At 42.6% G+C, this 25,434-nt stretch overlaps 1 protein-coding gene, 1 non-coding gene and 1 pseudogene across 2 annotated transcripts; 2 read left to right on the plus strand and 1 right to left on the minus strand.

Annotated features, from left to right (window-relative positions):
- The first annotated feature begins 2,618 nt into the window (after positions 1-2,618).
- Positions 2,619-6,844, plus strand: LOC133914266 (uncharacterized; annotated as a pseudogene).
- A 2,294-nt stretch (positions 6,845-9,138) lies between these two features.
- LOC133914665 (uncharacterized) lies at positions 9,139-10,230 on the plus strand. Its single transcript, XM_062357721.1, has one exon. The coding sequence runs from the start codon at positions 9,139-9,141 to the stop codon at positions 10,228-10,230; it is 1,092 nt and encodes a 363-aa protein (XP_062213705.1).
- Positions 10,231-19,907: 9,677 nt separating this feature from the next.
- Positions 19,908-19,979, minus strand: TRNAE-UUC (transfer RNA glutamic acid (anticodon UUC)). The gene has a single exon. It is a non-coding gene; the product is annotated as a tRNA-Glu (tRNA).
- Positions 19,980-25,434: the final 5,455 nt, after the last annotated feature.

The following is a 25,434-nucleotide window of genomic DNA, read 5'->3' on the forward strand; positions in this document are numbered from 1 at the left end:
GTCATAATTTTGCTAATGTCTCATCTTCTGGATATACCCTATCAGCCGTGCCATTTTCATATATTTGAAAACCGCTCAAGGCTACTATTTGTCAATCCATCGAAAACAGACACATTTACAGTCGGTACATCTTTGCCATTTGACTAGGATGGAGTCACCATCTGTTGAGGATGATCTCCCGCCCCCCCTCTTCGAATGATAGCTCGAAGTCTGCTGGAAGGTCCACCTGCTTGTCACTATATGTTCGTTTTAGGAACTGCATGTGAAGGTTGCGGAGTTCGTGAAGCACCATCGGTCAAAGGATGTAGGCGTGCCTGCAGTCCCAGCTTCCCATGTCGACGAAGACGGTGGCGAGCCTTCGGCTGAAAGCCGAAGTCCGTGCCAGTGGTTCTGATTGACCGCAGCGGACTAAGGTAACAGCTGGTCTTCGCTCTGAAGCCGAAGGCCATCCCGAGGTAACGGAATGGAGAAGACTTCGGCGGGTCTCCGGAGCCGAAGATCATGACTGGATAGCGGGACTCGCTTTGGTCGCCCGTGACAGAGTTGTGATTATGTAAATATGCTTAATTGTACTATAATACCCTCGGATATTCTAAGAATGTAGCAGGTAAGGGGTAGGAACTGTAAACCACGCCTGGAGTGGTCAAGTACGGGCCATAAATAGACCACACTGTACCCGAGAGGGTCATCGAAACAGTTCTACACCAAACACGTATAACCTCGAGGACCCTTCGGCATTTCCGTAAACGATGATTCACCTTATCTAGGATTTCGGTCCCAACACCGTCAAATCGTCTTTCTCCTCTACCGCCTTATTTCTCTGCTCCACCAGGACAATGCGCTTGCTCCCTTGCCCCCACCATCTCTACGAACAGCCATCCATAATAATTTTTATTAATTTGAATTGATCGACTACTAAAAAATATAAGAAAATAGTTCGTGGATAAAATTTCCTTTGCACAAAACTTTAAGAAAAGAAGAAGGCACGCACTCGAGTATTGAATTGACGCTTGCTACCCTATTTGGGATGGAAAAATATTCAATGTAAATTCTTTTCTCGGTGGAAACATGAAAATCCAACAAAATATGTTTAGATGTACCAAAAAATTTGTCACCACCTCATATACATGTGTGGCATTTTTTTCCGAATTTTTCGGTGCATCTGAACGTGTTTTTAGAGGATTTTCATGTTTTCATCGAGAAAGGGTTTTCACTTAATGTTTTCCAACTTGGGTCACTGGCTTAAGCACGCACCTGTTCCCCACTTCCTCTGCTGTCTCCTCGCTTGTATCCGTTTCCCTCCACCGTGCCAAGCGAAACAGCGAGGCCCAGATCCACACCGCCGCGTTTCCCTCTTCCCCTGGATCTCCCCGCCGCGAGTCGCCATCCTCCAACAGATCCTCTGGGTCTGGCAGCCTCTTCATCTTCTTCCTCGCTACCAGGGTTCACGTTACCGACCTCCGGCGGTAACCGTGATTACCGGTCAAAAATTCAAAAAAATTCGGAGAAAATTCATTCGGCAAATTTTGAATTTTTGCGAAAAAATCGTGTTTTTGCCCTCTCGGTAACCGAGCGGTTTGGGTCGGTTACCGAGCGGTTTGGGTCGGTTACCGAGGCGATTTTCTCGCATTTTTGATTTGATCGGTTACCGAGCGGTTTGGGTCGGTAACCGCTCGGTTTTCTCAATTTATCGAGCGGTTTTATCGAATTTCAGCGCAGTTCAACAAAAAACCTAAAAAATGGTTCAATCTTGTGAAATCAATAACTAATTCATCTGAGCTTCAAATCAAGTGAAACAAATTTTGTTGGCTTCCTTGTAACATGATCTACATGATAAAAGTATTTATACTCATAAAAAAGTTCAAAATTTTCTGTGAGAAATTTTATTTGTTAAACCAAGGTAAATGCATAGTTTATTCTTTGCTAATCCAAAAATCATGAAACTAATTTTGTTAGTCTTCTTACATGATCCTATATCTTTTAAAAATATATGAACTCATGAATTAGTAATTGTAACATGCATGATTGTGTAAATGTGTTGCGACTAGATTAATTCATAACTGACCCATCACACCTCAAAAATTAGTGAAACCACTTTCATTAGATTATTTATATTATTATTTACGTAGAAAAAATAATAGTAGACATGAAAAAGTTAATTACAGTGCTGTTTCCTAACATATTCACTTTATGCTTGTGAACCTTGTAAAAATCATAGAGAATTTAATAAAACTCTAAATAAAGTGAAATCAATTTTAAAGATTCTCTTAAAATACGGTTTATACAAGAAAAATATGTGTTTGCATGTTACACTTTTCCTTAACGTGAGTTAATAATTGAGCCGCACGCTTCAATTTTTTTCATTTTTTTCAAACTTTCTCCCTATAGAATATGATGCAAACGACATTATTTTTGAAATTATTTTTCACAGAAGGTCTTAGAATTGTGTCTAGTTTTTTTAAAGATTTGTTTTGAATTTTTTTGAAGTTTTTTATTTTTTCGAATTTTTTGAATTCAAATTTCGGTTACCGTTCGGTTTTTGAAACCGGACTGGACCGGGAAGGTCGGTAACCGCGATTTTTGGGCGGTTACCGACAGTTTTTTTAACCCTGCTCGCTACTCCTCCTGCACCTAGGGTTTCCCGTCAGGTGTGCCGCATACGAGGGGGAGGGAGAGTAAATGACCAGGAATTCGACGTCTTCGGCTGGGGAGATAGAGGAACCAATCATCTTGTCTTGGGCGTTGCATGAACAACAGGTACACACAGGTAGCCCGAGCTCAAAATTAACCATTTGCTACAATGCGGCTATTTGATGATTTCAATCGAGCGAATTGCCATCCCTAAATCGAGCGAATTTGCTCATGAGTGGTGTGCTTTGGATCTGGAAGGAAGACCACTGGAATTAAGAATTCGGGACTACTTAGTGATTATTCAACTGAAAGATACCTTCTTGATGCATTTCCTTGCAATGCTCTTATTTTACGCTGTGGAATTCTAGGACGTGTTTCTGGACCAAGAGTATTTTGGTGTTAAGAAGGAACACTGCTGTTAGCCTGTGATGAAAAACACTGTTGTTTTGTGGGCAGTGACGGGTTCAGGACTAAAATTAACCTATGACCAAAAAAAAAAAAATACTTTTATAATCTTATAATTTTTTTGGATTCTATATACATATCCTACTAGTGTATTATCGTATTAAGGGTATTTATGATCACAGATCGCACTCTCCACCCCATGCCTATTAGCCTGTTTATATCAGATCTTGGTGGCGCTCTCGGTCTTGGCTTCTGCCTCCTGCCTTCCGCAGGCGTCAACCATCCACCTGCCGGCGCTCTCGGTTGGTCCTGGTTTCTGCCTTCCGCACCCGTCGCCTAGGTTAAGGAACGAGGCCTTATGCTCCACTTGTATGAGGGATGGTGCGTGGCTGGATATTATCGAAGGAACTTACTTTTCCAAAAGTTGCTCATTCATTCATGTTGGATATTACTTCACTCTGTAGTTTTTAGGCATCGAACCAGATTCTGATTTTGTTATAAGTGTTTGCCGGCCATTGCTTTTTAAGTGTCAGCTTGATTAGTCTTCTGAATTGATCCATCCAGATATTAGGATGGACGAGGTCACACAAGCTGTTGAGAACCTGAAGAAGGAATGGAGACAAGCAGTTACACAGCTTGAGGAGAGCATTGCTGCAATTGCATCATGCAGGAAAACAGGTAAAGGGACAGAGGAAGCAAATTCTCTTCCTATGCTGAATGGTTCTGCGCAGGATGTTCTGCACTTGCTCAAGTCACAGCAGTTCCGGCTTGATCTTCTAGCACAGCGGCTACCCACTTTTGACGAAGTGCAGTCTGGCCAGGCAACCTTAGAGTCATGGGATGGACAATACAGGAAGTTAGATGGTCTTGTAATTTTCTTTTCATTTTCCGTCTTAGATTATTTTTTGTACTAATTTTTATTTTGTGTTTGCAGGCTGTGTGCTAGCCTGAGGAATGCTAATTTACAAGTGAAAGAGAACATTAGAAAAGCTGCTCAAGAAGAGGTGTGTGATTTTGCCTCGACTATGTGATGGTAATCGGATTGTTTATTGTCTGAGCAATACATGCACGAGGTGTTTGAAAGTGACGCCACATAGTAAATCACTCATTTAAGAACCTATTCATATGCAACCTCTTCTTGTAGGTGGCTATGTACTCACAAGCACCCATGCAACCATTGTTGTGTTAGTTTTGGCAACTTCTGTATCAGAAGTTGTAAGAAACTACCTGTAGGCACCTTGCCACCTTAGAGCATTGTAGGTGCCATTATAACTTATAGGTTATCACTTTATAATTGTTTTTCTCTAGAGGGAGCTTCTTCTAGGGGGTGGAGAAGAGTCTACCATCTGCAGGCGTAATCTCTAGTAAGTTGATTTCCATGATGTCATTTTTCCTTTAAGCCAATATCTGGGATATTTAAGGAGTTGATTGAGTTTTTTATGATTTAATCAGTTATTTGGGAATTCCTTCCATTTGGTTTTGTCTAATATAGGCCAATTGAAATTTGAAAAGTCAGACAATGGCTATCACTAGTGAATTCTCGTTTGTTCTGTATTTTAAACTAAATGTGGTATAACAATTAAAAGTTGTTGTGTTAATGGATTGCAATAATGAAAGAACTGCCTTTTGTATTTATTGCCAAAAGTATAATGTGTTGCACTTTAATTAAGGAACCACCCTTTTACATTTATAGTGCAAGCAACATCTAGTTCTTTTATGTATTGTGATTTGTGACCTATTAAATGTTGGAGGACAAAGGCTGGTATGACATCTACTGCTGAAAGTATCACCGAGAGCCTACGTCGGTCTCGCCAGTTGATGGTTCAGGTTAGCATCTCCATGTGTTTAATTGATATCTTGAATGCTACTGGCTTATTGCTCTTAAACTTGAAGCTAATTGTTATAGATGTCCACATGAAATGGAAATGAGTGCAAATACCTTGGCAACTTTTGGTATGTATTCCTATGCTCTTAATTAAGCCTGTAGTCTGTATTCATAGTTTTTATCATTTTCTGAACGACTATTTTTTTTTGTTTGCTAAATCTCTTGAGCAAAAATAACTTCATCTTAATTTTGATGATTCATGTGATGGATCACTGTGGATAAAAGAGTGGCTGCTTGTAGATGATAGGGATCAATGATTGTAGTTAGTTCCGTACGTTTATATTTGAGCTTTTCTCCGAGTATGCTTTGTTATTTAACTATAAGAAGTTTGTCTGTTGTCAGTAAAAAATTACAGCACATACCTGTAGTATGAATCATAATGTTTTCTTATTTTCTCGCATTTTCAAAACAAGAGTCAAGTTGCCACTTGCAAACTAATTTATTAAAATTTGCAGATGAATCAATAAGTGTTCTCCGGAAGGCTGAAGGTGTATATCAAGGGCACCACTCTTTGCTGATGCGTACCCGTGGTTTGCTCTCCATGATGCAACAGCAAGATGTTCTTGATAGGTAGGTACTCTCAATCTTTTTTACAGTTCTAAACTGGCATGACTGCCAATCAGAGTAAAACGTGGTCATGTAGCCTGCATGCTAGCCAAATAACTGAAAGACATGTCTATATATAATGTGTACAGCTACTAATAGCTCTTCACATTTTGCAAATTAGTATCTACGAACCACACCCATCATCCATGGCTCCACTTGTTGAAAATGTGACAAATGCTATAACTGCCAGTACACAACTATCATTTGTTCGGATAATTCGAGTCATTGCATAGCAAAAACAGTGGCTTGCAGAAAACACGCTGGCATTTGCGTTGCATATATTACACAAGTTTGAAACTAAACAAACATCTAAAGAAAATTAACAAGTATATAAAAAGCCTTTTAAAAGTGTGTGTAAAAGACGTCATAACCACCAGTCAGTCATAGAATAAACAAGCTCTGGCAACCTTCTTTACTACCTCCTCGATGTTCTCTGCGCCTTGTTGCAGACGATACATTAGTTGTGCTTAGTAAAGGTGAAAAGGCACACATTTTGTGGATTGCTTAAGTTAGGGTCATAGGTTCTCTTATGAAAACAGATAGTATTGCTCCAATCTTCAAAGTCCTATTATTTGTAGCTTTGCATCTCCAAGAACGCGTGGGATGCATTAAGGATGCATATTCTCCTTGTTTGAAGGAAGCTTAGTCCAATAACACTCCAGGCATGACTGTTTATTCCTCATTCTCAGCAGTTTGTATGATATCCTGAAACAAAAAAATCGCTTAAGTAATATGTCAGCTGCCTTTTGTGCTATGCAGTCGATTTCTTATCTGCAAGAAAACTTTCTACCTGTCTAATAACAATTTTGTGTGTTGTGCCAATTGCTAATTAGATATGTTTCCCAGGATTATTCTGGCTATTGGCTTTCTCATTTTCTCCTTGGTGGTTCTTTTATCTCGAGATGTATTGGTCTGTTGACGCTGCAAAGGAAACTGGCTGATGCCATCAGATCAGGTTCATTAGCAGCTGAGGACATTGTAGGAAAAGCCTAGCATGGACCTGCCCCAGCAAATGTTCCACCTCCTGCTCCTCCCATTTATGATGAACTGTGATCCACTTTTGTCAATGTACACTAACCTTTGGGAATAATTTTAGTGCGTGCTGTCAAAGGTAAAATAAGGAATTGAAATTCGTCAGATAGTCTGCTGTGATCGTGCACCGACCTAGTGCCAGCCTTGTTCATTTGAAATTTGTAATGGTTTTGGTTACAGAGGTATGCTAGTGAATTTCAGGAGATCTCTTCGCTGGTGAAAACGATAAACTGATTCACTGAAGAAGCATTCACCTGAACTAAGTGTAGTGTTTTTGCCTTCCATTATTAGAGCATATTTACATCACCAACACCATTATGGCTCAAATCGTTCTCTGACTTGTAACCGGTAGAATCGTGTTGAATATTAAATTATGAGGTGTATACACACAAGAAGTATATCATATATGGATATGGTACATCTACACATTTTTAACAACTTTTGATATTGCGGATTCGAATCTGCGAGACCTGTTATACTCGGAGATTTCAAGAATCTATTCTAGGATGGTCTTAATTAGGTTAACCAACTAGTTTCTAGGTGCGATTTGGCTATCTTGTCTTGGTTAACAAGATGAAGAATTCACTATCGACTATGTCTAGATTCAGAGCAGAGACATGACCCTTATATAAAGCAGGGATCTAGACCCTCAGAGGGGGAACTCAACAGACTAATACATACGCAACTTGGCGCAAGCAACAGCAGGACCATAGTCATCAGAGATATTCGACGACTACTTTAGAATAGTTTAGATCCGATCGGCTCTATTGTAAAAGGTCTAGTCATATTGCTTATACTCGAGACAATTCATATACAACATCATCCACACAAGATGTAGGATATTACTCTGTATTGAGGTCTGAACCTGTCTACATCGTATCTCTTATTTCTTGCTCGATCTCTAATCTTGAAGATACCCTAGTTCAATTACGAATATATTATCAAGAACTAATCTTCGATAGTTGGAACTCCAGGTAGAGGCCTTCATCTGTTTTTCAGGATCGATCATGTCTCAAGTGCGCGTCTGTGTCGGATTCCTCGACAACAGCTTCTATGACCACTTTGAGTCAGCGGCAGTCATCTTCGCATCACCTCCTATCGGCTCTGAAATCATCTTCGGAACTATGGCATACCACTAGGACAATCAAGGTGGATTGATCTACACCGATATTATTGAGTCCAGCCTATTAGACGCATACTGCGAGGTTGGGCACCTCGACTGGGATCCTAAGGAACCTAGCGTTCTTCAGCTCATGGACACCGATAGCAACGGTGATCACGAGAGCAGCGATAATAGTTCCACCAGCAATCAGAGCAGCCAAATAGATCGATTCGTATTCATGGTCGTAGCTGTCGATGGAACACCTATTGAACATAACTTGGGAGATCCAGACGCTATGGTAAACAATGGTACTAGAATCCTTGAGGATCTAGCGATGGCGACTGTTGCCTTAGGTGCCAGTATCGCGGAGGAGGTACCCCCGACCATTGTCCCTGACACCACTCTTCATCAACGGACCACATAAGGTCACATGCACCCTGACCTTCAACGATGACTTGCTATGGAAACACCTCCCGGTCAAGTGCTTCCCCTAGCAATAGCTCCAAGATCGAGGAACGAGCTCCCTTGGAACAGCGACCATGGGGTGACGTTAGCTCAACCGCAGCCGAGTATTGGTAGTAGTGCCTTCAGTACTCTTGATGCCAACGTCCAAGGTGCACATCTAATTCTAAGATCTTTCCTAGAATTGGATCCGACAAATCACTTAACCAAGATGGTCAACCAGCTGAAGACTCTGCTCGATGTAGCTCAGATCTAAACTGTTCAAAAATAACCCTAGTGGCTCTTGGTACCCTAGCAGGCAAGGCACTAGTTCGAGGAGTCACGGACACAGACATCCTCGAGTCGAGGGATCGCAACGAGAAGCTCAGGTGGTCGAGCTTGAGCACATCCCTGCAGATCAAACTGTAACTACCCGATCCATAGGCATAGGAATCAGGACAACCTGAGGAACTGCATCCCTCATGATAGGCATGATTTATGGGAGGTGATCGACAATCGTTGTGAGGAGTGCCGCGAGGATGACCGGCGTTACAACAACTACAGATCTCCAACACAAGATGGTCGATGTGACTCCCCTGTCCGTAGGAACAAGTGTGGTAGCCCTCCCCATCACCTCCTAAAGAGTTCGACAGAGGTTGTGAAACCTTCGCACCTGAGCTTCGGTCGATACGATGTCCCGAGAAGTTTAAAGCAAGTTCGATCTAGAAATACGATGAGAAGCTCAACCCTAACGAGTGGTTATAGATATACACCACTATCATTCGAGCGGCTGGCAGTGATAACAAGGTAATGGCTAATTACCTACTAACCGCCCTCGATGGACTTGCAAGGTCTTGGTTATTGAACCTGCCCTCCAACTTGATCCGATCATGGACCGAGCTGAAGGCTTAGTTCATCGCCAACTTCCAAGGTACATTCCAGCGTCTGGGAACGGAAGACGATCTTCATCAGCTGAACCAAGGTAATGAAGAATATCTTTGTGACTTCATTCGGAGGTTTAGTTGATAGGCACAACATGATCCCAGACATCTTCGATGGGTCGGGCATCATCACCTTCAAGAGAGACGTCAAGGACAAAGATCTTGTCGGGAAGTTGGCTACCTGGAAGATCAATACAATCGAGGAACTCTTCAAGCTAGCTGACAAGTGTGCAAATGGTGCTGAAGCCCTGACACATGCCAAGAACCCTCAGTCTGACAAGGACAAGCCCGAGTCTTCAAAGAATGAGGGGAAGAAGAAAAAACCTGGTGACAAGCAGAAGGGTCTAGACACAATCATAGTCGCGGTTGATAGGAGCAAGTCACGCAATGCCAGAGATAATAAGGGCCTGAGACATGATGGCAGGAAGTGGTGTCCTTTTCATCGGACCAAGCAACATGACTTTGATGAGTACCACACTATCAACAATAAGCTCAAAGATAAGCTAAAGACTGCTATTGTAGAATATCACAGCAAACAGGTCAAGCCATACGCTAAGGATGACGAGCCTGGATTCCACGAGGCTAGCCAGAACTTGGCACACATCTTCAGAGGATCCATCGCGTATGAGTCCAAGAGACAATATAAGGTGATTGAAAGGGAGGTCAACCTGGCTTTGACTGGGCCTCCCCGATACCTCAAGTGGTCGGACGTCTTGATCACCTTCGGTCAAGTTGACCACCCAGCCGTAGTTTCACACCCAGGTTGGTATCTAGTTGTGGTCCAGCCCACTATCCTCAACGTCAAGGTCTTCAGAACCTTGGTCGACGAAGGTAGCTCACTCAACCTCATCTTCACCAAGACGTTAGACAAGATGGGGAACCAAAGTTTAGAGCTCAAGACAGAAGCTGAGCCTTTCCACGATATAACTCCAAACCTATCGACCATGCCCCTTGTCCAGATCGAGTTGCTGGTCATGTTCGGCGAGCCTGACAACTTCTGCACAGAGAAGCTGAACTTTGATGTTGTAGACTTCAAGATAACTTACAACGTGATCTTAGGTCGCCCAATGCCTGGTAGGTTCATGGCCGTAGTGCACTACGTATACCAGGTGCTCAAGATCCCAGACCCTAAAGGGGTCATAACTATCAAGGGAGGTCAATGTGCAGTGGTCAAGTGCGACAGGTAGAGCTTAGATATGGTCAAACACTTCGGCCGAACAACAACTACTGCAAGATGCACGGAGTCTAAGCATCAGAAACATTAATCCGCCACTAAGGTCAAGGACTCCAAGCTCATGAGCCTCACTAAGGCCTCCAAGTCCGATGACGCCACCAAGGGTGAGAACAACAATGGTGCTAAGGACAAGAAGACTGGTGGTAGTGTCAAGGCAATGCTGAAAGTACTTGATGTCGACTAGGGGGGGGGGGGGGTGAATAGTCATTTCTGAAAATTAAAACTCTGCAATGGATCAGACAGTGTCCGGAGACTCCGGCTCAATCCGTATCCAGAGTATCTGAGTTCACCTGGATTGTCTAGACTATATAGTAACTCAAAATTAAAGTAAATTTAAGTAAGTCTAATATAGTCTACGAGTTACTAAAGTTAGATATAAGATGTATATGCTCCTTTCAACAATAACCCGTACTCAAATACTCGCAAACAACAATATTGAGGCAAATCCCTAAATAACAATTTGAACGAGTAAAGTGCAAGAAAGTAAATGGAGATAAGATTTGTTCCCGAAGTTCAGCCACCTCACAAAAAAGTGCCTACGTCTCCGTTGAGGAGCTCACAAAAAGTCAGGTCTTTTTCAACCCTATCCTCACGCAAGCGACCATAAAGATCGAGCTAGGGTTCTTACTCAATTCACGGGTAATACAAACTTCTTGTGGCACTCCACAAAGATTGGGTGCTCTACGGGTGACCTCTTGCCGTCTAAAAGCATGAAGCTTCAAGAGAAAAGAACGCAAATTGTAGCTTGGCAAGAACTCAAAATGCTCAAAGGTTTGCTTGTTGCTCTCTTGCTCTAAATCTCACTCCCCAAACCCTAACTCTCAAATCTTGCAAAGATCAAGCACTAGAGGGGTTTGGGAGGGCTATATAATGCTCTTGAGGGAGTTAGTTCACAGGTAGCTCAGCAGCAATAAATGGAGGGGGTGAAGAGGTATTTATAACCTTCCCCTAAAAACTAGTTGTTACTGTGCTTTTCAGACAGACTCTGAGTATCCAGGTTCACCCGGAGACTCCGGGTAGCACAGAAACTCACGCAGCTAACCTGTCAGAACTAGCCGTTACACTGACTTGGAGTATCCAGGTTCACCCGGAGAGACTTCGGGTAACACTTGAGAAAAACCGGCCAAACACTAGTTCGGAGGATGACCGAAAGGTCCGGAAGCATCAGGACCCAGAGACTCTGGACCAACTCAGAGACTCCGGCTTTAGCACCATCGGCAGACAGAGGATCTTTCTCGGAGTCTCACTCGGAGACTCCAGGACACTAACAGCCTGCGGAGTATCCGGACTAACCCGGAGACTCCAAGCTCAGGCTTTGAAGTGAGACAGAGACTCTCTCTTGGAGTCTCAGTTGGAGACTTCGGAACGCTTACACAGTCTGGAGTATCCGGGCTAACTTGGAGACTCCGGGCTCAGACTTAAAGCCAGACAGAGACATTCTCTCAGAGTCTCACTCGGAGACTCCGGAGCACTTGACAGAATCCGGAGTTTCTGGACTAACCCGGAGACTCTGGGCTCAAACAACTCTGCCCTTTTTCCCGGTGTCTGTGAGTGATTGTGTCATACTTTGAGCACTGAGACACTAGTAAGACTTAAAAAATGCATCCCTCTTTATAGTACGATATTTCTAAACTCAAATTCAAAATTAAAATAAATTGAACCCTATGAGTTTCTTCATGCCTCTTCTCATTCTTTTTGAGGGACGTCGACTTCTTTTAACCTTTTTCAATGGGACTAAAACCTGTTCATAAACTCGATAAATTCATTAGTCCCTTAATCGTTTGTCATCAATTAGCCAAAACCCACAAGGGGCCTAGATGCACATTCAAATGCCCCTTGACCCGTTTGAGCCAACCAAGACCATCAAAATAGGGGTCGACCTTGATTCCAAATAGGAACTCGAGCTCATCACTTTTCTCCAGAAAAACCAAGATGTGTTTGCATGGTAACCGTTTGACATGCTCAGGGTCCCTAGGGAGGTGATCAAGCATTGACTAGCTGTGGAACCAGATGCCAAATTTGTGGTACAGAAGAAGTGAAGATTCATGGAGGACAGAAAACAAGCCATCCAGGAGGAGGTTGGCAACTCCTAAAGACGGGCTTCATTCGTGAGGTTCATCATACCATATGGCATGCAAATCTTGTCCTTGTGAAGAAAGCCAATAGCAAGTGAAAAATATGTGTTGACTTTATTGACCTCAACAAAACTTGTCCCAAGGATCCTTTTCTTGTTCCTCGCATCGACTAGATTGTCAACTCTACGACAAGTTGTGCATTACTGTGTTTTCAAGATGCCTATTCAGGGTATCATCAAATTAGTATGGGAGTAGAGGATGAAGAAAAAACTATTTTTTATTACTCCCTTTGGTGTATTTTGCTATGTAAAGATGTCTTTCGGTTTGAAGAGTGATGGTGCTAGTTATCAACTGTGTATTCAAAATTGTTTACAGCCCCAAATTGGGTGCAATGTTGAAGCTTATGTTGATAATATTGTAGTCCAATTTTGAACCAAAGATGCATTGATTGACGACCTCAAGGAAACATTCAATAATCTTAGAAAGTATTGTATGCTACTTAACTCCGAGAAGTGCACGTTCAGCGTCCCATCCGACAAGCTTCTCGATTTTCTAGTGTCAAGTTGAGATATTAAGGCCAACCAGGGCAAAATTGAGGCTCTCGACCAGATGCGGTCACCTCGAACACTGAAGAAAGTTCAAAAACTGTCAGGATGTATAGCAGCCCTTAGTTAATAATCTCCAAGATAGGTAAGCGAGGGATGCCTTTCTTCAAGCTGCTAAAGAAACAAGACCGGTTCGAGTGGATGAAAGATGCGAAGAAGACCTTTCAAGATTTAAAAAGGTATTTTTCATCTCCGTTAATTCTAACCTTGCTTGATGAAAAAGAGGAGCTCTTTTTGTACATTGTAGCTACCCCACAAGTTGTAAGCACGGTTTTGGTGGTCGAACGGGAATGTTCCAAAAAGAAGGCCAAGATTTAGAACCCGGTTTACTATGTGAGCAAAGTCGTACATGATGCTAAGCTACGATACTCAAAAGTGCAGAAGTTGCTGTGTGCCATCTTGATGTCTTCCTGAAAGCGTCGACATTATTTCCAGGCACACAAGGTCACCATTGTGATGATGTACCCACTGAACGATGTTATACGCAATAGAGAGGCAATTGAATGAATCACGTAATAGACAGTTGAGCTCAATGAGTTCAACGTGGACTACGCACCACGTACAAGCGTTAAGTTAGGAGTATTGGCAGAATTCATTACCGAGTGGACAAGTGTTGAAGAGGCAAAGCCAAACTTGGCCAAAGACCACTTGACACTTCTCTTTGATGGATTGCTCACGCTTCATGGCTCGGGGGCTGCCATCATACTCAAATCTCCAATGGGTGACGAACTTAGGTACGCCATTCAATTAGAATTTAAAGCTTCCAATAATGTTGCAGAATACGAAGGATTAGAAAACAGGCTCCGCATAGTTAAGTCACATAGAATTAGGTGACTAGTCGTGAAAGGGGAGTCATAGCTAGTTGTAAACCAAGTGCAAAAGGAGTACCAGTACTTGGATGACAACATGATAACTTATTTGAATGAGGGATGAAAGCTAAAGCAAAAGTTCGAATGGCTGGAAATCACGCACATTCGGAGAGGCGATAATTCCGCCGCAGATGAACTCGCTAGGCTCGCTTCACCTCGCTCATCAACACATGTGGGAATCTTCATCGAGAAAATCCTCAAAATGTCAGTCTTGACAGCCTCGAGCATATACGCTGCCCAACCTGATCAGCAGTCTAGTCAGGTCAGCGAGACAAAACTCACAGACACGGTAGCTGCACTACTCAAATGCGAACCAACTTTGATGACTTCATTCTGAGCCTATCTCAAAGGTCGAAAGATCCCAGACGATGATGTGTCTGCAGAGAAAATTGCTCATAAGTCCAAGCTATATGCTCTGGTAGATGGCAAGCTCTACCAAAAGGGGAGTAATGAAACCTTAATGAAGTGCATCACTCAGGAAGAGGACAATAAAATATTTCTCGATATCCATGGAGGCACGTGTAGTAATAATGCGTCTTATTGCACCTTGGTCGGAAAAGTTTTCTGCCAAGGGTGTATTGGCCGACTGCCCTCAAGGATGCTTTCGAGCTGGTCAAAAAGTGTGGAAGCTGCTAATTTTTCAGAAGGGAAACCACTTGACCAGCCAGGTTCTACACACTATTCCTCTTTCTTGGTCTTTCTTTGTCTAGGGCTTGGATATCCTGGGACGGTTCCCATAGGCCTAAGGTGTTTTGAAATTCCTATTCATGGCTATTTGACACATTCACTAAGTGGATAGAGGCTGAACCTATAGGAAAGATAACCGCATAAGTGGCTAAAAAGTTCATCTGGAGCATAATTACTCAATACAACATTCTACATTGGATAATTATGCTCCTAACGGTAGCCAGTTCATAAGCGGGACCTTTACTACATTCTGTGAAGAATTTGGCATCAAAATTTGTTTTTTTTCGGTAGCTCACCATCAAAGTAACGGTCCAGTTGAGCGCACGAATGGTATAGTTTTACAGGTTATTAAGACTCGGGTCTTCGATAGGCTAAAATCTTACTCCAAACGCTAGGTAAAAGAACTTCCCTCAGTGCTATGGGCCGTCCGTACCTCGCCTAATAGGGCCACCGGTGAAACTCCTTTCTTTTTAGTCCAGAAGTAGAGGCAATGCTTCTAATTGAATTGCAGTTTGGGTCATCGCAAGTGGAAAGTTGCTTAGAAGAAGGACAAGAGAAATTACGAAGGGATGATATCAATCTACTTTGAGGAGTACTGTGATCGAGCATCCATTTCAGCAGCTAAGTATCAGCAAGCATTGCATAGATATTATAGTAAGAAAATCCAGCCTAGGAAACTCACTGCTGGGGATTTCATTCTATGAAAGGTGCAGAAACATGCTAGGAGGCACAAGTTATCACCTAAGTGGGAAGGACCCTACATAGTAGTCGAAGTCACCCGACATGGATCAGTGTAGTTATCTACTACAAATGGTGAAATATTCGAAGACTCATGGAATATCGATCAACTTTGATAGTCCGATTCATAGATAAGGTAAATTAAAGGTAACTCGATTACATTTTTGATCAGATTGACTATCCTATTACATATTTTTCTTTCTGATCTGTGTGGCTAGCGCAAAGTTGACAGAAAGGATTCACCCAACTCTTACAAATAGTGAAGATCCTGAAGGTGACATGCCCTAGAGGCAATCATAGAGATGATTGTATCATATCTATATTTATGTACTTTTGAATAATGTGTTATTTCAAGAATGACTATCATTTACATTGATTGTCAAGTATGTGACTTGTTCGTGAAACTCTTTGTTTGTATCATGATGTTATTCTAAATTGATCCCTGATCACGGATCATAGGTATAGAGATACCAGATCAATAATGTGGATATTTATGTTGGAAAACATGATGTTGGATAGACCCACCTTGACATACTACCGGGATTGTTATTTATGATGTGCCATCAGTTGTTATATCAGATGGTGTACCTGTAGGATCCTTAGACCTGAGACCGTCATTGATTTCAAGAATGTGTAGTCACATACATTGTGGCTGCCAAATACTATTCTGTAACTAGATAGTCATAAAGATAGTTTTCCGGTTTGTCATGAAATATGTTATGGGGTGTGAGCAATCAAGATGGAATTTGCCCCTCCTTAATTATGGGAGAGATATCTTTAGGCCCCTTGAGGTAGTTGGATTGAGAAAGTGCATGGCCATGCTAATATGATTAAAGATTTAAACATGATGAACCCACTACTTGATCGAGTGAATGATTGAGCTATCACAAGGGTGGCACGTATCTCATCTTGAGCTTGACTGGTACTTTGAGGAGAAGGGACCGGTGTATGTGTACATCAAGGTTCAACCGATATGATCTTTGTGTATACTTGGGAGTCAATATGTCCAGCTATTGACCACTATTGATTTCTATTTGGTAAGAGTTTCTGAGTCGTAGCCGTTTATATATAAACATAATGGGTCACACACTTAATGTGTTGGAACAAAACATACGGATTGGATTTGTATATGAGTTTGATTGGATTGTGATCCATGAGGTGTTAGAGTCCTAAAGGGCTTCCAACGTGGGAGCCTATTAGCGGGTTCTATATAAGGATAGGCCACTTCGAAACCCTAGCTGCAATCTTCTAAACGATCAACATTTCAAGAGGCAGACAGCACTACTGGAGTAAGATCCTTCGTTTCCATGAAAACTACCTTACTATAATCAGTCACATTTGCCCTCTCATTGAGAAAGACATCATAATCTTCTGGAAACAGATCAACGGGTAACGCTTCTATACCGCTAACTGGTATATACCTGAACCATACAATGGTATAAAACCCAAATTTGACAAGAGCATAGAAATTCCCACATACAAACGATGTTCCATCCTTGGATTGGATTGTCATAAGATTCACTAAACATTGTGTGTATTTAGCGGTCAATGTAGAATTTAAAGATTCTGTTAATCTTTGTAAAGATGTCCATAATCTGCTTCGCATAGAGAGTTCACCAAATTTCATAGGAGAGAGACTCCTTAAAGAAAGCATATCCCTTAGATAATTATAATGAAACCTCACAATTGGTTGATTGAATTCGATATTATTGTTGAATAAGCACATATTATTCCAATTAGGACTATAATATCTATAACGGATTTCATAGTGCGTTTGCACATATTCATTTATATATTCTTTTAATATACGTGGATCTTGCAAACAGTTATTGACAATTTCCCTCTTCCTCCTCAAAGCAGTTATATGATTACCACTACCATATTCTATAGAATACGATTTGATTTTCTCGCTCAAACTATTGAAGGAATAGATAGTTTTTTTACAATCATCCAAATATGATACGTTATTCAAATCCTTATACTCACTATATTTTTTCTCGAATATATAATAAAAAGCTACTAATAGCTTCCGTTAAATGATGAAACATTTTCAGGGTCAATTTTGTTTTTCTATTAAAAATAGGTAAGGATTTATTCATTTTTTATGTTGCGTACCTTATACTCTACACCACAACAGGAACCAGTTATCAATTTCTTGAATAAAAGGAGGGATGAATAAGAAATTGGTGTTCCATCTACGAGATTCATACACTCAACTCCCTAATAGTCTAGATCTACTCCCTAATAGTCTAGATACATAGGCTATGACTTTATGTCAGCACTTATTTATGTTCAAAAGCACAATAGCACATGACGAAGTTCAAGTGTCTTCTCTTCAGGAAAATAGAGCACAATTGTTGGATTATATGGAGCTGGATATCAGTCTTTTAGGAGGAGTGCTTTTATTCTATTTCCCGAGGCACTCTTCAACGATTGAGGTGATTCCCGAGGCACTCTTCAACCACTCTTAGTGCTATCGTCAGGGTCACCAGCCTACTGTACCCTTCTTTCTTATTCAGGCCTTGTCTAGCTTAAACAGAAGAGGCTTGGTTAGCTTCCTTCCTATCAGGCAGGTGCTGTTCTTTGCAACCTACTATTCTTTAAGTACGCTGTGAGTAAGCAAATAGGTCACTTGCTGGCACTAGACGCCACAAGAATCGTTGGTATACAGCTTGTGTGCTTAGTCTAGCCTTGCTAGCAACCTCTTGCTACCAGAGGACTACCATATACCGTTCCTTGCTGTTACCGCAAATCGATCAATTCGTTACTTTTCATCGGAAGAAGTAGAAGTAGCACGCAACTCGGAAAGAAAAAACCTCTGATGCAATGCATCTTTTGCATAAAGATGCTACTAATGTAATGCTTAGAACTGATCTATTGCAAGGCACTGATATTCGATTCCTATCAGAACAACTCATGTGTGAAGTAGATAGATAAGTAGAGTAGCTTTAGCTTGCTTTGTTAACTTACGTAATGTTGCGTAAGATATGTGAATGTAGTTACGTGAGCTTGCTTGCCTCACATTCCTAATGTATTGTTGACAACGCTTGCAATAGGGCGTAGTAGTGTTGCGCTGGGTCGTCTTGTTCGGAAGCTGATTGAGAAGATATGCTGGCGAAAATAGGATGCGTAAACCTTGGACTCATCATAGCTATGCTATGGCTATGTACTAGTTGACGAGCTTGCCTCCAGTACTTGATAGATGCCCATGACTCTCTATCTTCAAGTGATCTTTGCCCATAGGCGTAGTAGTTGTAGCGAAGCGGCATATATCGTAGTTGTTCGGATAGCAAGCTACCTGACGTGATAAGGCTACTAGTGCCCTCCCTCCACTCATGCCTACTTTCACTAACCTATAGCTATTGCATGCAAGCTATAATCAAATAGGTTCCATAGCTCCGGCAACGTTGGATTGGATTCAGGACGAATGTGTCGTTAAGAGGGTTTTATTTTCAGTGTTCCTCTCTTTTTATTCAATTATGAAACATATCTTCTCTAATCACATGAAATCCATGAAAGCCAGTGAATACTAGAGCCAGTAAATTAGAAAAATTCCGAAAAGAAGACTTGTTCCATATGCAAATGCAAGAAACCAGTGCGTAGAGAATGAATCCCTGAATGGTTATAAAGCCATACCCAATCGACTTGGATTGCGTTTTTTTAAAAAAAATCATATAATTCGAGGTACGGTTCCTCATCTATGGAAGTCGCACCAAATATTGGAAAAATCAACTCGTAATTGAGCCGAACATAGGGCCAATCACCTATAAATTTTTTCACGTACGAATCCAGAGAACTAAAAATGCTTAGTAAAACGACTGGAAGAGAACCTATGAGCGGCAATCCACGAAAAGGAGGTTCGTTAAAGGCATCATATTCGGACATACTCTGCCGTAGCTCATTAGCTACATCACAGTAGCTCAAAAAACATTTCCACACTTTAGGATCTGCATTTACACTTTTTTTTAGGTTTAAAAAAAGCATATTTAGGTCCACACGTGAAAGAACCTCATGAATATCGAAGACTGCTACTGAGTTGACACCATTCCAAGAATGGAATTCATTCCGCAAACCAGGACCTATATCATTACCAAGATAAATATCTCCAGACATTACAGTTTTTCCATAAATATGGACCTTAGGATCGATAAACTTTTGCGCTTTTATTAATAACACATCCGATAACGCATCAATGACAATACGATCCTCGATTGAAAGGGGAATCACAAAATGGCGCCTATAAGTAGGATCACCTTCTAAGACTGGAAAACTCAGAATGTCGTCTTTTGTTACATAACCTGGGCCCTCCCGCCGAGATGGAAAAGTCAAATCAACCAAGTTGTCTATTTTTTGCATTTCATAATTACCATTTTAAATAGAATTGACTAATTCCTCAAACTTGATTTTATGCACAATTTTGGAATACTTAAACGTGTACTCTTTGTGCAAACAATTAATCAAATCATCTAAATCTATGGACATATGGATTTTTTCGATTTTTTCTCTCGGTGCATAAAACATGAGAAACATGGAATGTCAGAGTAATTCAAAGGAAAAATGTATTTTCGGCCTTCTCCGAAAGCTCCCGGACCACCTTTTCAAGCCAGATAGCGAGCGATCACTCAGCAATGATACCGCCGGCCGGGAATAAGTACCTATCCCTTACGGGAATCGAACCCGTGTCTTCGACATGAAAAGACGATGTCCTAACCACTGGACGAAAGGGACCAAAAAGCAATTCTTCATATACCTAAGAAAAGAGAATAGAAGTGGTTCCTTTTCTTTCTATACGAAATTCGACGATTTCGTTTGTGTTCATGTTGGCGATTTCAGATGTGAATGAGGCCGGTCGTCTCCCCTTCCTACGGGTTCCCCAGTGACACATCAACCACGCCCCTTCCTTTTCTCCGATCATAAATAAAGCCCCCTGATCTCTTTCTTTGTCTTTCATCCCCCCGTCCCCTTCTTTCTAATTCAAAAAAGAAAGGGGGGGGGGGCGGTAAGGCGCCTATGGTTTGACAGGCTCGCAACTTACAAAGGGCACTCGCTGCTCGCAGGCCTGCTCTTTCTATTATGATTTCTATGTCTATGAAAGCTCCTTTGACTCCAGCCCCATAAGCTATTCTTTCACCAGCACCTGCACCTACGAGACGACTATTGCTATTATTTTTCATTGCCATTCTTCTTCCTACTTCGAGGGGATCTGAAAAGAGAAGAAATGGACAAAAAAAATGAGCTAAAGCCAAGCGAACAATTAAACAACTCGAGTGAAAAAGCCAGGAAAGAAAAGCTCTAACTTGAGTAAAAAAGCCAATAACCAAGATAAAAAAAGCTCGGCGAGCGAGTAGGTTAGGTAAAAGACACTAAGCTAAGATTAAAGGTAAGTAACTAGTATCGATCCACGGGAGCAAGGAACAAGAAAGGTCTTGAGCTGCCAAGAAGAATGTACCTGGGTCGGGAGCAGGGGTTGGTGGAACAACTGGACAAGCCTAAGTATCTAGCTTTGCTCACCTTGTTGAAACTAGCCCCGTTGCAATAGAGAAATCCTTTCCCGTTGAGAATGAACAGCTTTACCAAGGCATTCCACTGTCTTTGCTGGAACTGCTGTCCTCACTGAACTAACTGCCCGTTTCACTTGTCCCGTAGCTGGCTTGGAATAAGAAAAGTCTTTTCTTCCTTCCCCGTGAGCTAGAAGGAAGAGAGAAGCTGTGGCTGGCTTTGTTCACTCGGCTGGCTGGTCTATTTATTGATATTTTGTCTTAATAGAGAAGAAGCTTTTTCCTGCGAAGATCAAGTTGAACGGAGAGTTCTAAAGGTTTTCCTGATGTACCAGTGTCTGTGTCGCTTTCCAAGTAGTCCTTTCTTATTTAATCAAAGAAAGGGCTTAAAAATCCAGAACTGCTAACAAACCAAGGATATAAGAATATTCATTAGGTTAATCACTTTTCTGTGTTCATTAGTTAACTTCCCCAGATAACAAATGTCTAGAATCTCCAGATAAGGAAGTACTCTTCTCAAAACACAACTGCTAACTACAGATAATTCTGCATTTGCTCCTTGGTTTAGACTTTAGAACAGCACTAGATCTTAAGTAATTGTGGGAGCAGACCCCCTAAAGCACCAGACCATTTTATGAACCAATTGCAAGTAAAAGTAGTCTTTGCAGCAAGTTAAACAATAGTATCACAAGTTCACAACTATGAATGCTCACACTCAGGATAGACGCCCAGCTTTATTAAGAAAGCCAAAGTTCATACAAGAAAAAAGGAAATAAGGAAAGCAGGGGACACCTGCGTTACAATGAGGTAATCTGACTTATAACGACTCCTGAACAACTCAAACACTAGAAAGCACTAGTATCACCAAACCAACAACTGAGCTTTCGACAGACGGACTTAGTCTTTCTTCAGGTCCCGCTAACCTAGTGATGTAGAAGATTAGCGCCGGATGGCACAAGGCGCTTTGCATCATTTAGTGTAAAACGCAGCCTCTCCACAGAATTCTGCTGCATGCTGGGCCCTGATGGTGGAACTGTCATTTTGGGGAAGAAGAAAGCCGCCCCCTTTTGCGGCAGAGTGGGCAGCATCGCTTTCCCTCGCGTAGCTTCGATGCCATGAAAAAGCAGAAAAAAGACAAGAAAAAGAAAAAAACAGTATCTTTTGGATTCTTGCCATTAATTACAGGAAAACTAATTGTGGAGCTGTAGGCTTCAAAGTAAGGGGAGGACCGAGATTATATACCCAGCAGCAGCGCGGGATCGAAGGGCTTGGTTGGAAGGTAAGTTGGTGGTTGGTTAGGGGTCTTTCCCGCGTGATAGGCTTGGCGCTTCCCGCCTGATAGATAACCACCACCACAGGCCCTTTTACATGCAAGACTGCCATGCGGCACGAATTTAACGGTAGGTACAATCCTGATAAGTTTGCTGCAGTTGAGTCATGCCTTTGTAAACAAACCTTTCCCACCTTTAACAAACGATCCAAAACCAAGAAAGAAAGAAAAGAAGGAATTTTAGCACAAGGTTCGCCAGACTTGCTTCTCGCTGCGCTCGATCAAAGAAAGAGAAATCGAACAAGAGCTGCGCTCGACCAAGAAGTCATGGGGCTAGCTCGAACGATATAAAGATGGAATCAGCAGTGTCAGAAGGTACTTCAACCAAAACAGAGTAGCATGGCCGGGCAGTAAGCTTTCGAAGCCTGTGTTCTCCGAATAGCAATAGAATATTTTCTGACGCAGATGGTATTTTCATTTTTTCAAGTGCTATTGCCTGGATGGTGTTCTCGGTATCGTTTTCTTCAAGAAGGGAAGGAATCGGGGGGATAGAGTTCCGGGCAAGACTGTTTGGCTCTATGTTCAGGAAAGGAATGCCCTCAGGGAAGAAAGAGGAAAGTAGCATAGCAGAGAAAAGAATCTCTGTTCTCAGTCTAAGTAAGCCCGTCCTAGCAATAGTGGCTGAAGCTGGTCTCGATCTCGAACTCAAACTGATGCCTAGCTGCCTCCATCTCCGCTTCCTTCTACTACCAGCGTGCGCTCATCCCTTGCTTGTTCTTTCAGGACTGAGTATGATGAAATATTTTGAGATCTGACTTACTTTAGTCCGTATCGTCGGTCTACTTCTGACAAGCAAAAGGCATAATATCCCCAATGAGTCAGGAATAGAAGATGCCAACGTGTTGAGACCGACCTAAAGATCTTGTCAAACAATACAGGCTTTCTTCCAAAGAATATCCCACTTTGTTGGCTGGCCTGGAAAATCTTCCTAGCCTTGACTGTCGTTGCGTTTAACGAGCTTGACAAAACTACCTCCCCGCTTCTCAAAACAAGGCAGATTAAGGGAGAATGCCATCTTTTTCGTAGATAGTCTGAGTTCGAGCTACTGGACTGGCTTCGGCTTCTTCCTTCGAGTTAGAGTGCCCAATGCTAATATTCTCAAATGCCTTAACCGTAATGGGAGTGGCACATTCGTTTAGACTTCATCCTATATACGCTTATGGACAGGCAGAAATGAACGGATACCATTCTCCAAAGATAGTAGCTTAATTAGCTTAGGTTTCAATCCTAACGCACGAGAAGAAAAACGAAAAGCATGGGACTTCCAGTACGATAGGGCCGGACCTCAATGGTCCTTTATGTCTGAAGCGGATGTGGGCGTGGTCAACCGAATCTGAGCCGTGTGCACTACCAGGCGTCGGAACGCTAATCGGAGCACATAGAGTGGGCGGTGGCAAAGCAGTCATCGCGCGTGTGTGTATCTCTCCCTGAGAAGAGGCGCATGGGGTAGCGAGGCAAATCGTGTTTCATCAAATGTGACATGTCTTGAGATGAGTTTTTTCTGCGTGCGGGGATCATAACAGCAGTACCCCTTGTGCTGATCACTATAGCCAACGAAAATACATGACTTTTTTCTCAAAGGATTGACTTTGGCCACACCGTCTTGATCAAAGAGCTCGGGTTACACAAATCTCCCTTCTTTGTGTACTGGAACAGCTACCACTTCCTTAGAACAGCACTAACTTACCGCTCTATACTATATAAAAATAAAAGAAAGAGAATAGCTCCATAACTAAAAAAATAGTGAACTGCCATGAATTACACACACGCTAGTAGTGGCTCGGCTAGAGGACTACAGCAGCCGAAGCCGTGATTTGTATGGTATGTCTTGCCCTCAATGTCCGGTTGGTTGGTAAGTCACTAAATCCCTATCTCCCGGTGGTCGAGTACCCCCGACGCGTCGAATGGGTTGTTTAGTCTGACTTCTTGTGCTGGCCCGACATCATTCTGTCTCCCGCATTCTCTCCTTTCATCGGTTTGTTTTTTTGACTTCGCTTCGCGATTAGAGTTGTACGCATCATGCATGGGAATCCTTCCGTCCTTGATGTTAACGCTCTCGTGCTGACTGTAGGTCCCGGGTCAAAGGCATCTCGAAGGAAGCTGCTCCGCATATGCGATCACCACACCTCCATGTACCTACAGATGAGGGCTCCAACGCCTACTGTACAATCATGTGGGAAGTGCATCCTGCACACCAGAAAGTCAGTGGCGTACGCCACACCCCCTCCCCCTGTACCTACACCCATTGAAACGTTTATTGTCTGACAATCTCCGACGCGACGCGCAACGCCCCATGCAAATCCCTACGTCGGTCGATCGATGCGCACAGAAGGAGAGCTTGTCCATAACGAAAACGCGTATGTTAAGTCGGTCAATCGATTAAACTATTTCTGTATAGGGGCAGCCGGGCCGTATTAGCAAGCGTGACGTGCCGGACTGACCCAGCACGTCTTTCTTTCCTGGCAACAGAAGATGCACAAAGTGGTTTCAGTAGCACTACCGAGTTCGCATCAGCGATTTTCTCACCAAACAAGCAACGGATTGAGCAACTAGCGCGAAAGCCGTTGCGCTAACGCGCATCCGTTTTCTTGCTTGGAATCAATGGGTTTTGTCAATGAATTAATCTACCGGCATCGGAGGGAGAAGCGGAGTCGGGAGCTGGAGGAAATAACACTTTTTGATGGACGAGAGAGGGAGAGGCAGTTGTTTCATTTCATTCGTTGACCCGGAAGGTCGTACAGCTCCATAATCTGAAGCGCAGGAAGCACTGACGAAGGATGGTCTAAGCCTAGAGCGGGAACAAAGCAGAGGCGGGGGCTATGACTAAAGCCCCCATGGATTGATACGGAACCCCCCAGACCAAGTAGTCGATCTGCCAGCACCATCAAGCAGGTACCGAGTTGAACCTCCGCTTTCAGTAGTTTGATACTCGGGCTTCAGTAGCCGATAGGAGGTGGACCATAACTCGTTGACCATGCAAAAAGGGGCAAAGGCTCGGGCTCTGATATCAATCAATAGCAGCCAGCCAGTTAGTTGAACCAATGCCAGTTGACCGTGTGAAAGAAATAGATCCAATTGACGGTCACAGAACCACTACGGGATAGTCCGTGAGACAAGATCGGGATCCAGATTCATATCCCTCAACCACTAGTGGAAGACCTTTCAAAGGAAAAGGTTGGTTGGGAGCGGGAGGGAGTCAATTACAGAAAGAGTAGAGACGGATATGGGACTGTAGCTCCGACCATGTCAACTATGATGCTCTCGCTGCTGCCAGTCCTTTCACCAGTGAATGCTGTCATGCGCTACTTCCCGAACCTCCGTGTCTAGGTCCTGCCGAAAAAGACTGCAAATGATT

This window comes from Phragmites australis, chromosome 4, assembly GCF_958298935.1.
Source record: "Phragmites australis chromosome 4, lpPhrAust1.1, whole genome shotgun sequence".
Classification (NCBI taxonomy): domain Eukaryota; kingdom Viridiplantae; phylum Streptophyta; class Magnoliopsida; order Poales; family Poaceae; genus Phragmites; species Phragmites australis.

Coding starts and splice junctions, on each gene's coding strand:
- LOC133914665 (XM_062357721.1), top strand. CDS start 9,139: ATGATCCCAGACATCTTCGATGGGTCGGGCATCATCACCTTCAAGAGA.